Here is a 12627-nt window from a genome sequence, read left to right on the forward strand (position 1 = left end):
TGCTGCTAGCAAGGCATAATGCTATGCTAGGCTATCGATAAACTTACACAAATGCTTGTCTAGCTTTGGCTGTAAAGCATATTTTGAAAATCTGAGATGACAGGGTGATTAACAAAAGGCTAAGCTGTGTTCCAATATATTTCACTTGTGATTTTCATGAATAGGAAGATTTTCTAGGAAGATTTATGTCCGTTGCGTTATGCTAATTAGTGTCAGATGATGACAACGGTCCCGTTCACGGGATGGGGTGTCACTAGAGGTTAATACAGGTAACGAGTGGAGGACAGAGGAGCCTCTTAAAGAAGAAGTTACAGGTCTGTGAGAGCCAGAAATCTTGCTTGTTTGTAGGTGACCAAATACTTATTTCCCACCATCATTTGCAAATAAATTCATTAAAAATCCTACAATGTGATTTTCTGGATTTTTTTTCTCATTTTGTCTGTCATAGTTGATGTGTACCTTATGATGAAAATTACAGGCCTCTCTCGTCTTTTTAAGTGGGAGAACTTGCACAATTGGTGGCTGACTAAATACTTTTTTGCCCCACTGTAGCTGCAAAATTCGCTCTATCTACTCTGATTTCAGAGCACTCTCGTCTGAGTGTGCCAGAACACAGAATAACTGAAGTATTTACGAAAGCTCAACACCCGTTGCATATTGCCGGTGTCAGTAAACGTTGGCAAAAAAAATTAAATTGTTGCCAGCAGCACTGTTGCTGTCACCAACTCTCTGGATAATGTATAAAACAGCCTAACCAGCTCTGATAGGGTGAGTAAAATGGTCAGAGTGAGCTGTTCTCTCGTTTGTGTCTGGAAGTAGCTAGCAAGCTAGCCAACGTTAGACAGTTAGTTTGGGTGCTTGATTGCAGTTGTTAGGACAGAACGCTCAGATCAACCCTTAAAGAGATGGGTGGGGCTAAAGCTTAAGAGGGTGTGAATGAATGGGTGTAGACAAAGAAGAGCTCTCCAGTAGGTACCAAAACATTCAAAGGCCATTTTCTCAAAAGTGAGAAACAAGTCCCATTGTTCCTCAAATGCAGTGTATGTAATACCATGTTGTAGCTGTGTCTTTGCTTTAATTCAATGTATTAAAAAACACACAATTTAATTGTGCTACATAAGACTGAATCAAGGCGGTCGGTCACATATGACATATGACACATGAACTCATGTGTTCATGTTAAAGACTGTACTCAGCCCTTTCCCCCGTCCTTGTGTTTATGATGCCAGATAAGTCTTCCATCTCTCCTCTCTCCCAACTCTCCTCTCCTCCATCCCATCTCTCCTCTCTCTCCCATTTCTACTCTCCCCTCTCTCATTTCTCCTCACACCCTCAGTCATCGGCCGACCCAGCCTGCCGGACGTCTTTATTAGGCTCATCATGGCCTGCTCACTCAGTGGAGAGGGAAAAGCCCATCAGTAAAATCACTGTTATTGATGCTCTGCTACACACAGTAGAGTAGAGCGGCTCCAGCTCTGGGCGATGCAATGCTGTGTTTGTGTCTAAAGACTAAAGAGAGGATAATTCAGAAGGACGCTTCTCAATAGTCTACGCTGTCTTCCTGTCCTCGTCTCCTCACCTCCATCTACACTACAGACATGAAAGCAATTATATTTCAATATATTGCATATCAATAGTCTAAAGATGTCTTCCTCTCCTCATCCCCTTTTCTTTATCTACACTAATATAAAAACACTAGAGGCTCCTACAGACGTGGAATTGTGTGTCACAGGGACAATAGGTACTAAAGTGAGGTCAGTGTCAGTTGCTGTCATATCACAGGTAGAGGAGAATGAGAGTTACTGAGAGATGATTGCCAGGTGGGTGATAGCACTGCACAAAAAGAGAGAATGAGAAATGGCTCCACATCGGTGGTGCAAGCACTGAGTTACAATATAAAGTGCTTTGGACAGCAGAGAAGCGCTAGATACAGTCATGCCAAATCATTACTATTAACCAGAAGGTGCTCCTGAAGACATTGGGTTTGTGTGCTGCAGTCTGAGAGAGAGAGAGAGAGAGAACAGCATGGATCTCTGAGAGGAGGATCAGTAGAGCCATCTATTATTCACATCCAGCGCACTAGAGGAGTACATGAGAGAGGGAAAAGACAGGGAGAGAGAAAGGAAGAGGAGAGAAAGAAAGGAACTGCTCTTCCCCTCCAGTCACACACCCACTGAGGGAGAACAGAGTGGAGAGATCACAGAGCTGGACAGAGAGGGATGAGAGAAAGAGGGAGAGAGAGTCAGAGAGAAGGGGGGAGAAACTGAGATAGAGGCATGAGGCTTGACACCAGCTTCACCAGCCATGGGATTGACTTAGACAATGAACAGAAACTTAGAGGGAGGGAGGAAGGGGAAAAAAGGTGTCAGTCTAATGACCGTGGGATGTTTAACCTACACTGTGTGGTAATATGGTGTGTCATACCATAGCTCTTGGGTAATGCTGTGGGTGGTATCGGGCATGGTGAAATGCAAAACAAAAAACATACATCATTAATTTGTTATGGCTTCAAGTTTGAACAATAAAGTTGCTGGGCAGACACACTTGCTGGAGCACCTTAACAACAATTACCACTAAGCAACAAGCATCTACAGTGCATGTACAAGGTGTGTTTGTGATATTCAACAGTATATCTGTAAAACATTACGGAATCCATCTCAACTAACTTAATGTATGATATTAGTTCCTGTACTAATATCAGTTCATCAGTTACGCAAGAGCATTAGCATCCACATATTCTTAGCTGGACCCACAGTCAAATTATACTCATGCAAATACATGCAAACACTTCTATGCTATTTCCAACATGTTGTCACACAAACCTCCAGAGTTTTTCTTGGAAAAACACTGATGAATATAGTTTGGTCACGTCAGCAAGTTGATGTTAGTGGGAATATTACATTTACATTTTAAAGCACCATCTGTTCAGAGTATTTTGAGATAACATGAATATATGAATACACATATGTGATGAATCTAGACTAGATTCATCTGGCTCAAACAGACTTGGGCAGATGTAGCGACTACTTTCACACATGATATCCCACTGGGCCCACACAATGAAATGACATTGAACCAACGTGGAGAAAGAAAAGAAAGGAATAGAGAGAGAGAGAAAGAGAGAGAGAGAGAGAGAGAAAGAGAAGGGGAAAAAACTGATAGAGTGGGAGGATGTAGAAAGAAATAGAGTGAGAAAGAGAGAGAGAGAAGGGGGAAAAACTGAGATAGAGTGGGAGGATGAAAGATGAAATTTACAATTGAGGCATGAGGCTTGACACCAGCTTCACCAACCATGGGAATGACTAAGACTCACGATTCCCTAAGTTCCATCTGGCCAACAGAAACTTAAGAGGGAGGGGAATCTGAAGACAAGTTTCCCGTCGTGTTGACGCTCCCCTTACTACAGTATGACTATGGTGTAATTGTAATAACTATAGAGTACTGTGTAATATGGATGCCATACTAGCTCTTGGGTAATGTTTGGTGTTGGACATGGTGAAACGCAAAAAGACAAAACATTCATCATACATTTGTTATGGGTTCTAGTTTGAACAATAAAGGTCGCTAGGGATAGTCTAAGTTGCTGGAGCACATTATGCACAATTGAGAGCATCCTGTACCGCCTGGTACGGAAACTGCACCGCTCGCAACCGCAGGGCTCTCCAGAGGGTGGTGCGGTGTGCCCAACATACCGCCTGCCCTCAAGGACTCCAACAGCACTTGATGTCATAGGAAGACCAAAAAGATCATCAAGGACATCAACCACCCGAGCCACGGCCTGTTCATCCCGCTATCATCCAGAATGCGAGGTCAGTACAGGTGCATGAAAGCTGGGACCAAGAGACTGAAAAATAGCTTCTATCTCAAGGCCATCAGATTGTTAAATAGCCATCACTAGCCGGCTACCACCTGGTTACTCAACCCTGCACCTTAGAGGCTGCTGCCCTATGAACATAGACACGGAATCACTGGTCACTTTAATAATGGAACACTAGTCACTTTTATAATGTTTACATACTGTTTTACTAATTTTATATGTAGAGTGCATTCAGAAATATTCAGACCCCTTGACTTTTTCACACATTTCGTTACGTTACAGCCTTATTCTAAAACAGATTACATAAATAAAAATCCTCATCAATCTAAACCCAATACCCCATAATGACAAAGCGAAAACGGGTTATTAGAAATGTTACCAAATATATTAAAAATAAAAAACAGAAATACCTTATTTACATAAGTATTCAGACCCTTTTTCATATGAGACTCAAAATTGAGTTCAGTTGCATCCTTTTTCCATAGATCATCCTTGATATGTTTTGACAAGTTGATTGGAGACCACCTGTGGTAAATTCAATTGTTAGGACATGATTTGGAAAGGCACACACCTGTCTATGTAATGTCCCACAGTTGACAGTGCATGTCCAAGCAAAAACCAAGCCATGAGGTCGAAGGAATTGTCCGTAGATCTCTGAGACAGGTTTGTGTCGGGGCACAGATCTGGGGAAGGGTACCAAAAATGTCTGCAGCATTGAAGGTCCCCAAGAACACAGTGGACTCCATCATTCTTAAATGGAAGACGTTTAGAACCACCAAGACAATTCCTAGAGCTGGCCGTCCGGCAAAACTGAGCAATCGGGAAGTGACCAAGAACCCGATGGTTACAATTAATGGACATTTTTTTAGGGGTTGACACATTTTTTGTTTGGATAAGTCAAGTCTGACATGTTAAAGTGGAAATTACTAACTTTAGACACCTTCTTAAAACTTGAATACACTACAACTTGCATTTCCTGCTGTCACAACAGTGATCAATTAAGATAGTACACCTGCACTGTATATGTAAGTGTTATACAACAGTAAAGTACACCTCTATAACACTTCTGAATCATCTCAACTTTAGTTCCCAGTATAATGCAGCATGATATTCAGTGATATTCGTGCAAATACGTAGTCAAACATGTTCAAGATATTTACAGCATGTTGGCACACAAACCTTGGAAAAAACATTGATAATAGTTTGGAAAAATTCAGCAAGTTAGTGGAAAAGAGACATTTCCATTTTAAAGCACCATCTGTTCAGAGTATGGCGAGATAACATGAATATGTTAACACACACATGGGATGAATTTGGGCTACATTCATCCTGCTCAAACAGAAAGTTGTAGTCTCCACTTTCACACACCTTTCTCTCTCACTCCAATTCACTAGCAAATGTCATGTAACATTAACAATATTGGAAAAGCCTTAAAACACCTTAAAACACAGGACTAAGTTCCTTTTAAGTGGAGAGACAACACTGCTCCTAAGACTAATGAATAAAATGGACTACTCCCTCTCTGATCCTATGTGGTGCTGAAGGTCAATAACATTTGAGCGCTGGACATGTGCTCAAGTGCTCTCTCCAACACAATGGAGTCTACCTGTGCAGTCACTAAACAATATTGCTTTTTAAGTCTATTTTACTGTCCTTTACCAGTAGGCCTATGTGTTAACTGTTTAGTCAGTATGTTTCCTTCTCTGAGTACAGCTGAGGTTATTTCCAGTGTTTCCTATGTGTGTGTTTTGGATCTTTATGATTCAACCTCTTGCAGCAATGGAGAGACTCTCAGCCCACACAGTCACAGACGGAGTAAAAAAAAAACCCTGAGAGTCAGAAGAGAACAGGAACTGATGACTCATAATCCAGCAGCATTCTGTAAAGTAATCACTAGAAGTCTCTATAAGCACTTCAGGTTTTGGCTACTGAGACACACACAGACACAAACAGAAATGCGTGAGGCACGTGCTGACACAAACTATAGACACACACAAACACAAACACTTAGAAATGGACACATACACACAACTTCATAACTGACAGCCGCTCCTGTATACTTGTTCTAGGACACCTGTACAGTAGTAGGTCCTCGAGTCTCTCTGTGGACTCAGCTTCTCCAAACCACCATTCATTATGTGCCATTGATCTGTCACGTTTTCAGGGTGTGTGTTTCAAACAAACACACGCTTTATCTTCGACGATAGGAAGGACCCATTTCACACACCCACCCCAGAGTGTTTCCTGTCCTGTGTTTTCCAGAGTGTCCCTGTATCAACCCAATTGGCTGTATTGGATTTCCCAGTAAAAAAAATTCTCCATTCCTTTGTCCTGGAGAACATTCCTAGTAACCTAATCTGCTACCTGTTCCCTGAAGAGCCAGGTGGGAACAAACATGTGTTTGTGTCTCTGTGCCACACGGGCTGGACGGCCCTGTTTTTTCTTTCCTCAAGGCAGGACTAGGATTAGGCTGGGGTGTGAGATTTCAAGTTTTATACTGGGGAGTTTCAAGGGTTATGTTGAGTAGGGTGTGTATGCGTGTGTGTTTTATTGTGTGTGTGTACTGTATGTGTGTGTGTGTGTGTGTACTGTATGTGTGTGTGTGTGTGTGTGTGTGTGCGTGCATGCGTGTCAGATAGATAAAAGGTATCCTTGTTATGGGTCGGTCATCCTGACTATCTGACAGAGTATTTCAGGAACACATACTCAAGACAGATAAAGAGAGGGTGAGAGAGCCAATGTAGTCTGTGTAATATTCCCTAGTATCGGTATCAGTGCCCTAGGAGTCATATTACAGTGTCATCAACATGCTGGCCATCCATTTGTCCTCATGGTGTTAAACCTGTTGACATTGAGCAACAAGTGTTGAGCAACTGGGCCCTGGTCATGTTCAAACAAACCAGTTAGAGGCAGTTGTTTCATATCAAAACAAAACCAACCCCAACTACCAGAATAAAGCCCTGATATAGACGCCATAATGGAGACAGGCCATATCAGGGTTCAGAAAAGCCGTGCTAAAAATGCCCTTGGAATGGAGAGTGGAAAGTGATAGAGAGGTGCCATGTCTTTAATATAATATTACTTTGGTGCCATGAACTTTAGATAATAAAGTCCATTGTTTTTCTGTGGAGAGAGTGTGTTACCTTCTGTCAGTATTGGCTAGTTCTCCATACTATCCAGACTCTCCTCTACATCTAAGGGAAGTGTGGCTTACATCATTTAATAGTATTTAATAGGACAGCACTAACACACAGCAGGTGTCACTGACCCAGCCCCTCTCAGCTCCCTTCTATCAGCCTGGTAACACATTCAGCTCTCAGCCGTTAGAACGACCCCCACCAGTAGACACACTTACGGACACAAAAATGCATGCAAGCACACACACATACATACATGAACTGTTTAAAGTTCAAGAGGAATTATTGTTTTGAGTGGATTATAGACCATTCATCCTGGGTCAGTGTCTATAATGACCGTGACTATTATCTATACTGATCAAAAACATAAACGCAGCATGCAACAATTTAAAAGATTTTACTGAGTTATAGTTCATATAAGGAAATCAGTCAATTTGAATACATTTATTTGACACTAATCTATGGATTTCACATGACTGGGAATACAGATATGCATCTGTTGGTCACATATACCTTAAAAAAAGGTAGGGGCATGGATCAGAAAACCAGTCAGTATCTGGTGTGACCACCGTTTGTCTCATGCAGTTCGACACATCTCCTTTGTATAAAGTTGATCAGGCTGTTGATTGTGGCCTGTGGAATGTTGTGCCACTCCTCTTCAATGGCTGTGTAAAGTTGCTGGATGTTGGCAGGAACTGGAACATGCTGTCATACACGTCGATACAGAACACCCAAAAAATGCTCAATGGGTGACATGTCTGGTGAGTTTGCAGGCCATGGAAGAACTGGGACATTTTTACCTTCCAGGAATTGTGTACAGATCCTTGGGACATGGGGCCGTGCATTATCATGCTGAAACATGGCAGTGGATTAATGGCATGACAATGGGCCTCAGGATCTCGTCACGGTATCTTTGTGCATTCAAATTGCCATCGATTAAATGCAATTGTGCTTATTGTCTGTAGCTTATGCATACCCATACCATAACCCTACTGCCACCATGGGGCAATCTGTTCACAATGTTGACATCAGCAAACCGCTCGCCCACACGTGGTCTACGGTTGGACTTACTGCCAAATTCTCTAAAAACGACGTTGGAGGCGGCTTATGGTAGAGAACATTTAATTATCTGGCAACAGCTCTGGTGGACATTCCTGCAGTCAGCATGCCAATTGCACGCTCCCTCAACTTGAGACATCTGTAGTATTGTATTATGTGACAAAACTGCACATTTTAGAGTGGCCTTTTATTGTCCCCAGCACAAGGTGCACCTGTGTAATAATAATGCTGTTTAATCAGCTTCTTGATATGACACACCTGTCAGGTGGATGAATTATCTTGGCAAAGGAGAAATGCTCACTAACAGGGAGGTAAACAAATTTGTTCACAACATTTGGGAGAAATAAGCTTTTTGTGCAATCTTTTATTTCAGCTCTTGAAACATGGGACCAACACTTTACAAGTTGCGTTTATATTTTTGTTTAGTGTAGTTATTCCTGCCCAGATCAAAATACAGTATTAGACAAGTAGATCTGGTTTGGACCAAAACAATATAGCTTAGGCCTATCAGCTATCAGAAGAAGAGGACACATCTCATTACGTAATGTTTTGTTACAGAACATGAGCCGTCTTATTCAAACAGATACGGCTAGCCATGTCACATGTCACTGTGAGAGAAAATAGCTATCTACCGTATGATAAACAGACACCTTTCCTCTTTTCTGTGGAACTGAGACCACAATTACAACATGTCGATAATTATATTGACAAAGTCACAGGTACTGATCAAGGAAACTCAAACATTGTGAAACCCTATCATCCATTCCGACAGCTTGAATGTAAGACTTCCTTTTTTGACACATTGTTGTGTGGGATAAACTTCTCCTTTCTCACTGAACCATAGGCTAAGTTACACAGCCGGAGTGTACAACATTAAGCCTCAGCCCATACTGTACACTTAAAAACTCTCTCTCTCTCTCTCTCTCTCTCTGTGTGTGTGCATGTGTGTGTGTGTGTGTGTGTGTGTGTGTGTGTGTACAGCCGGTGGCTGGGTGCTGTCTCGGTTCACCCCTCCTCTGATTGTAATGGGATTAATTGAAATCCGGGGCTGGCTGGTCAGAGAGGGAGGCGAGAGATGAAGAGTGAATGGTGATGAATTGTATTTTGTTAAGAGAGATAGACGGTAGCCTACAGACTGTTAGTGGAAGAAAGAGCAAAATAAACTAATGTCTGAAAAAGACAGAGTGACAGAAAGAGAGTGAGAGAGAGAAAGGGTCATACGCAGACACACACACAAAACACACACTCTCCATCACTCACACTGGAACAATGGACTTTGAGCTCTGGTGCTGAACTCTCCACACTCCCAGATCCCCCAACCTCTAACCTCCGCCCCAGATTCTTCTCTCTTATCCTTCTACCCCTCTGTCTCCCTACCCCCGTCCCGTAGCAAAGAGGCTCTGTCTCTTACCCCATTCATTATTTGAGGGGAGCCATGGTGGTCCCCCTGGCCCAACACTCCACCGGCCAAGCCCTCATCTGCAGAAGTCATCCAACTCGCCCCTCAAACCAAGGGCTAAGTCCTCTGCCTTTCTTCTTACACACACAGGTGAAGCCAGATCAGTACAGAAAGTGGCAGGGGTTTAGATAGTCCAAATGGCAGTCTTTTGGATCAGTGTCGTCCAGAAAAAGAGGGAGAGAAAAGGAGGAGAGGAGAGAGTACTCTTTCAGAGCCTCTAAAACTGTGCTGGCTGGCTTAGCTCCTCTGTGAGAGCACGACTCACACACACTGCAACTACCTCACTCTCTCACACACATGCAGATATGCAGCAACTCTCTCACACACACTCATTTGGTTGTTCGCTCTCCGGCTGGCTCACATTCACACAGAGGGAGCTCAGTTCTGGCAACAGTTGTTGAGATTAGGCCACTCCCCCCTCCTCCCTGGGTTGTTGCTGAGCAACTGGCTTCAGCTGAGCTGGCCCCGAGAGAGAGAGAGAGAGAGAGACAGAGAGAGAGACAGAGAGAGAGAGAGCCCTGCCCTGCCCTGCCTCTCTTCCATAGAACAGAGCGGCTTTACGAGAGGGGGGAAGTGACATGCTATCTCCACTCAAACAGTCTCATCCAATGACACGGCACATTTATCTACAGGTTCAAAACCTGAAAAGTGGAGCGATGGAGTTCTGTGTGGGTTTTAGGATTTGAGAGAGTGTCAGGTGTCCCAATCAGGTGTATAAAAAGTTGTTTGCATATTTGAGCTTCTGTGTGGGTATATGAGAGAGAGAGAGCGAGAGAGAGAGAGGAAGAGTGAATGGCGAGAAATTGTATTTCAGACCGAGGGAGATAGACGGTAGGCTACAGACTGTCAGTGGAAGAGCAAAATAAACTAAAGTCTAAAAAAGACAGAGTGACACACACACTCTCCGTCACTCACACACTCCACTGGAACAATGGACTTTGAGATCTGGTGATGAACTCTCCACCCCACCAACCTCCCCAGATCCCCCAACCCCTAAGAGAGGGGAAGGCTGAGGCTTCTCTCCTCCTTCCTTCTTTTCCTGATAGCCCACTGGTGCAGTGGTCTAAGGCACTGCATCTCAATACTTGAAGCGTCCCTACAGATCCTGGTTCGATTCCAGGCTGTATCACAACCGGCGGTGATTGTGGTGGCGCACAATTGGCCTAGCGTCGTCTTGGTTTGGCCGGTTTAGGCCTTCATTGTAAACAATAATTTGTTCTTAACTGACTTGCCTAGTTAAATAAAGGTAACAAAATAAATTAATATTTGAGTATATTTAAGTCAACAACAGCGGATCCCAAAAGGCCAACACCACAACACAGCTACATCCTTAACACCTCCCTCTCGCATTATCACCTCCCCAATCTCCCCTATACCTCTCCTCCCCAGCTCCCCTCCTCTGTGTACTTCTTCCCCCACCTCCCCCTCTCCCTCTCCCAGGGCCCAGCAGCTTAATGCTAAACCCACACAGTCTGAGCCTGCTGAGCCCAACTGTCTCACAACATAATAAGTTGACTTTGGCAGGGGTAGTAGAAGGATAGAGTCAGGCTGTGTCCCAGGGGGGTAGAAGCTATTGGCCAGTCAGTTTTCACCATGATGCTCCAGTACTGTCCGCATCAGAGTGATGTAAGCGGGGAGAACAGGCCGTGGCTCGGGTCCCTGATGATCTTCTTGGCCTTCCTGCAACACCTGGTGTTGTAGATGTCCTGGAGGGCAGACTGTGTGCACCCAATGGTGTGTTCGGCTGTGCGTACCACCCTCTGCAGTGCCTTGCGGTCAGCATGTGGAATTTGATGAATCAGAGTTATCATTTAGAGTGCGGTACACTTCGTAGGACTCTTTTACCTATACAGCAGCCTTTCAGTTGCAAAATTCAACCAAAGATAGCATCTCACTGTGGTAGCACTAGCACCTGTCTGTGGTAATGCTGTTGTCACTATGGTGTCTTGTGCATCTACCTGCCTGTTGTCATTACTGTGGTGTTAATGGAGGAAAGGAAAGGGAAGGGGGGTATCTAGTCAGTTGCACAACTGAATGCGATCAACCAAAATTTGTCTTCCTCTTTTAGCCCAACCAATCAGAGAGGTGTCTCCCATACAGGACAGTCGTAAACAAGGTACTCTCCTGTCAACCAAGCTGATCCCAAGGGCTGTTCACTCACAATACACCTTGTCCCTCTGTACTGTGCCAACCTAGTTTCTTTGTGACAATCTTGCTCCAAACAATGGTGACCGTGCCTGGCGTGCCAAGCCAAACCCTGCAGCATTTCAGGGTGGAGAACACTTCTCTTCTCTCTGTCTCCTCCTCTATTTATTTCTCCCTCTATCACCTCTTCCTAGCTTTCACCTTCTTTCTCTCTCTTTTTGTTTCTCAGCTTACTCCATCTCTCACTCTCCCTCTACTTCTCAGCCTCTACCTCCCCCTTTCTTCCTGACATCCTCTCATCATATCTGCTTTTTTACTCCCTTTGTCTTTTTGACTCAAGACTGTCTCCGGGGGTAACTGACATATGTATCAGATCCTCACCTCACAGACACTAGATCACCAAGTGCTTGACATGCATATATGGAGAGAGTGGGAAGAGGGATGAAGGGAAGGGGTAAGAGAAGGAGGGATAGAGAGGGTAATCCAGGCCAGGGGACCCAAATGAAAGCTAATTATGTGGCAAGGAATGCTCCCCTCCCGGCTCTCCCTCTCTCTCTCTCTCTCTCTCTCTCTTGCTCACTTACAATCAAAGACTTTGGCTACAGGTCAACCAATTGGCCCACAGCTATTTGTTTATATGCAATTTGTTATAGGGCTGGCCTTCTCCTTTCACATTCTATTCAGGTCTACCTGGGTGAGACTGGCGTATTGTATTTCAGTTGGCGACATGTAGTAATACTTTGAGGGTAATACTTTCAGATCCAGCATTAATGTGATTTCTTGATGTTATTCACAGAGAGAAGAGTAGAGTGATTAAACGATTCTCAAGGGGAATGGAACTGTGTATCGGAGGAATAGTGAGGTGAAATATGAATCAAGAGGGAAGAATGAAGTGAGAGGAGATTTGTTGCAAATGATTGTACTGCATTATGCTGTGACTCCAATCACACACGCACATCACACACACATACAGTACACACATGCTTTTCAACCACAAACTCCCTCCGTCT

General features: G+C 43.8%; 1 protein-coding gene across 3 annotated transcripts in view; it reads right to left on the reverse strand.

The window, feature by feature from the left end:
* LOC139424567 (rab11 family-interacting protein 4A-like) overlaps positions 1–12627 on the reverse strand; it is an 82171-nt gene that overhangs the window by 25517 nt on the left and 44027 nt on the right. Inside the window, exon 1 of one of the 3 annotated variants that reach the window (XM_071176542.1) lies at positions 9425–9779. The exons of 1 other annotated variant lie outside the window; for it this stretch is intronic. In XM_071176542.1, coding sequence (XP_071032643.1) covers positions 9425–9505 — 81 coding nt within the window. In that variant the 5' untranslated portion in view covers positions 9506–9779. Of the gene's footprint in view, positions 1–9424; positions 9827–12627 lie in introns of those variants that run through there. One more of the 3 variants, XM_071176541.1, reaches the window with a different exon arrangement.

Source organism: Oncorhynchus clarkii, chromosome 13 (genome assembly GCF_045791955.1).
Source record: "Oncorhynchus clarkii lewisi isolate Uvic-CL-2024 chromosome 13, UVic_Ocla_1.0, whole genome shotgun sequence".
In the NCBI taxonomy this organism is placed as follows: Eukaryota; Metazoa; Chordata; class Actinopteri; order Salmoniformes; family Salmonidae; genus Oncorhynchus; species Oncorhynchus clarkii.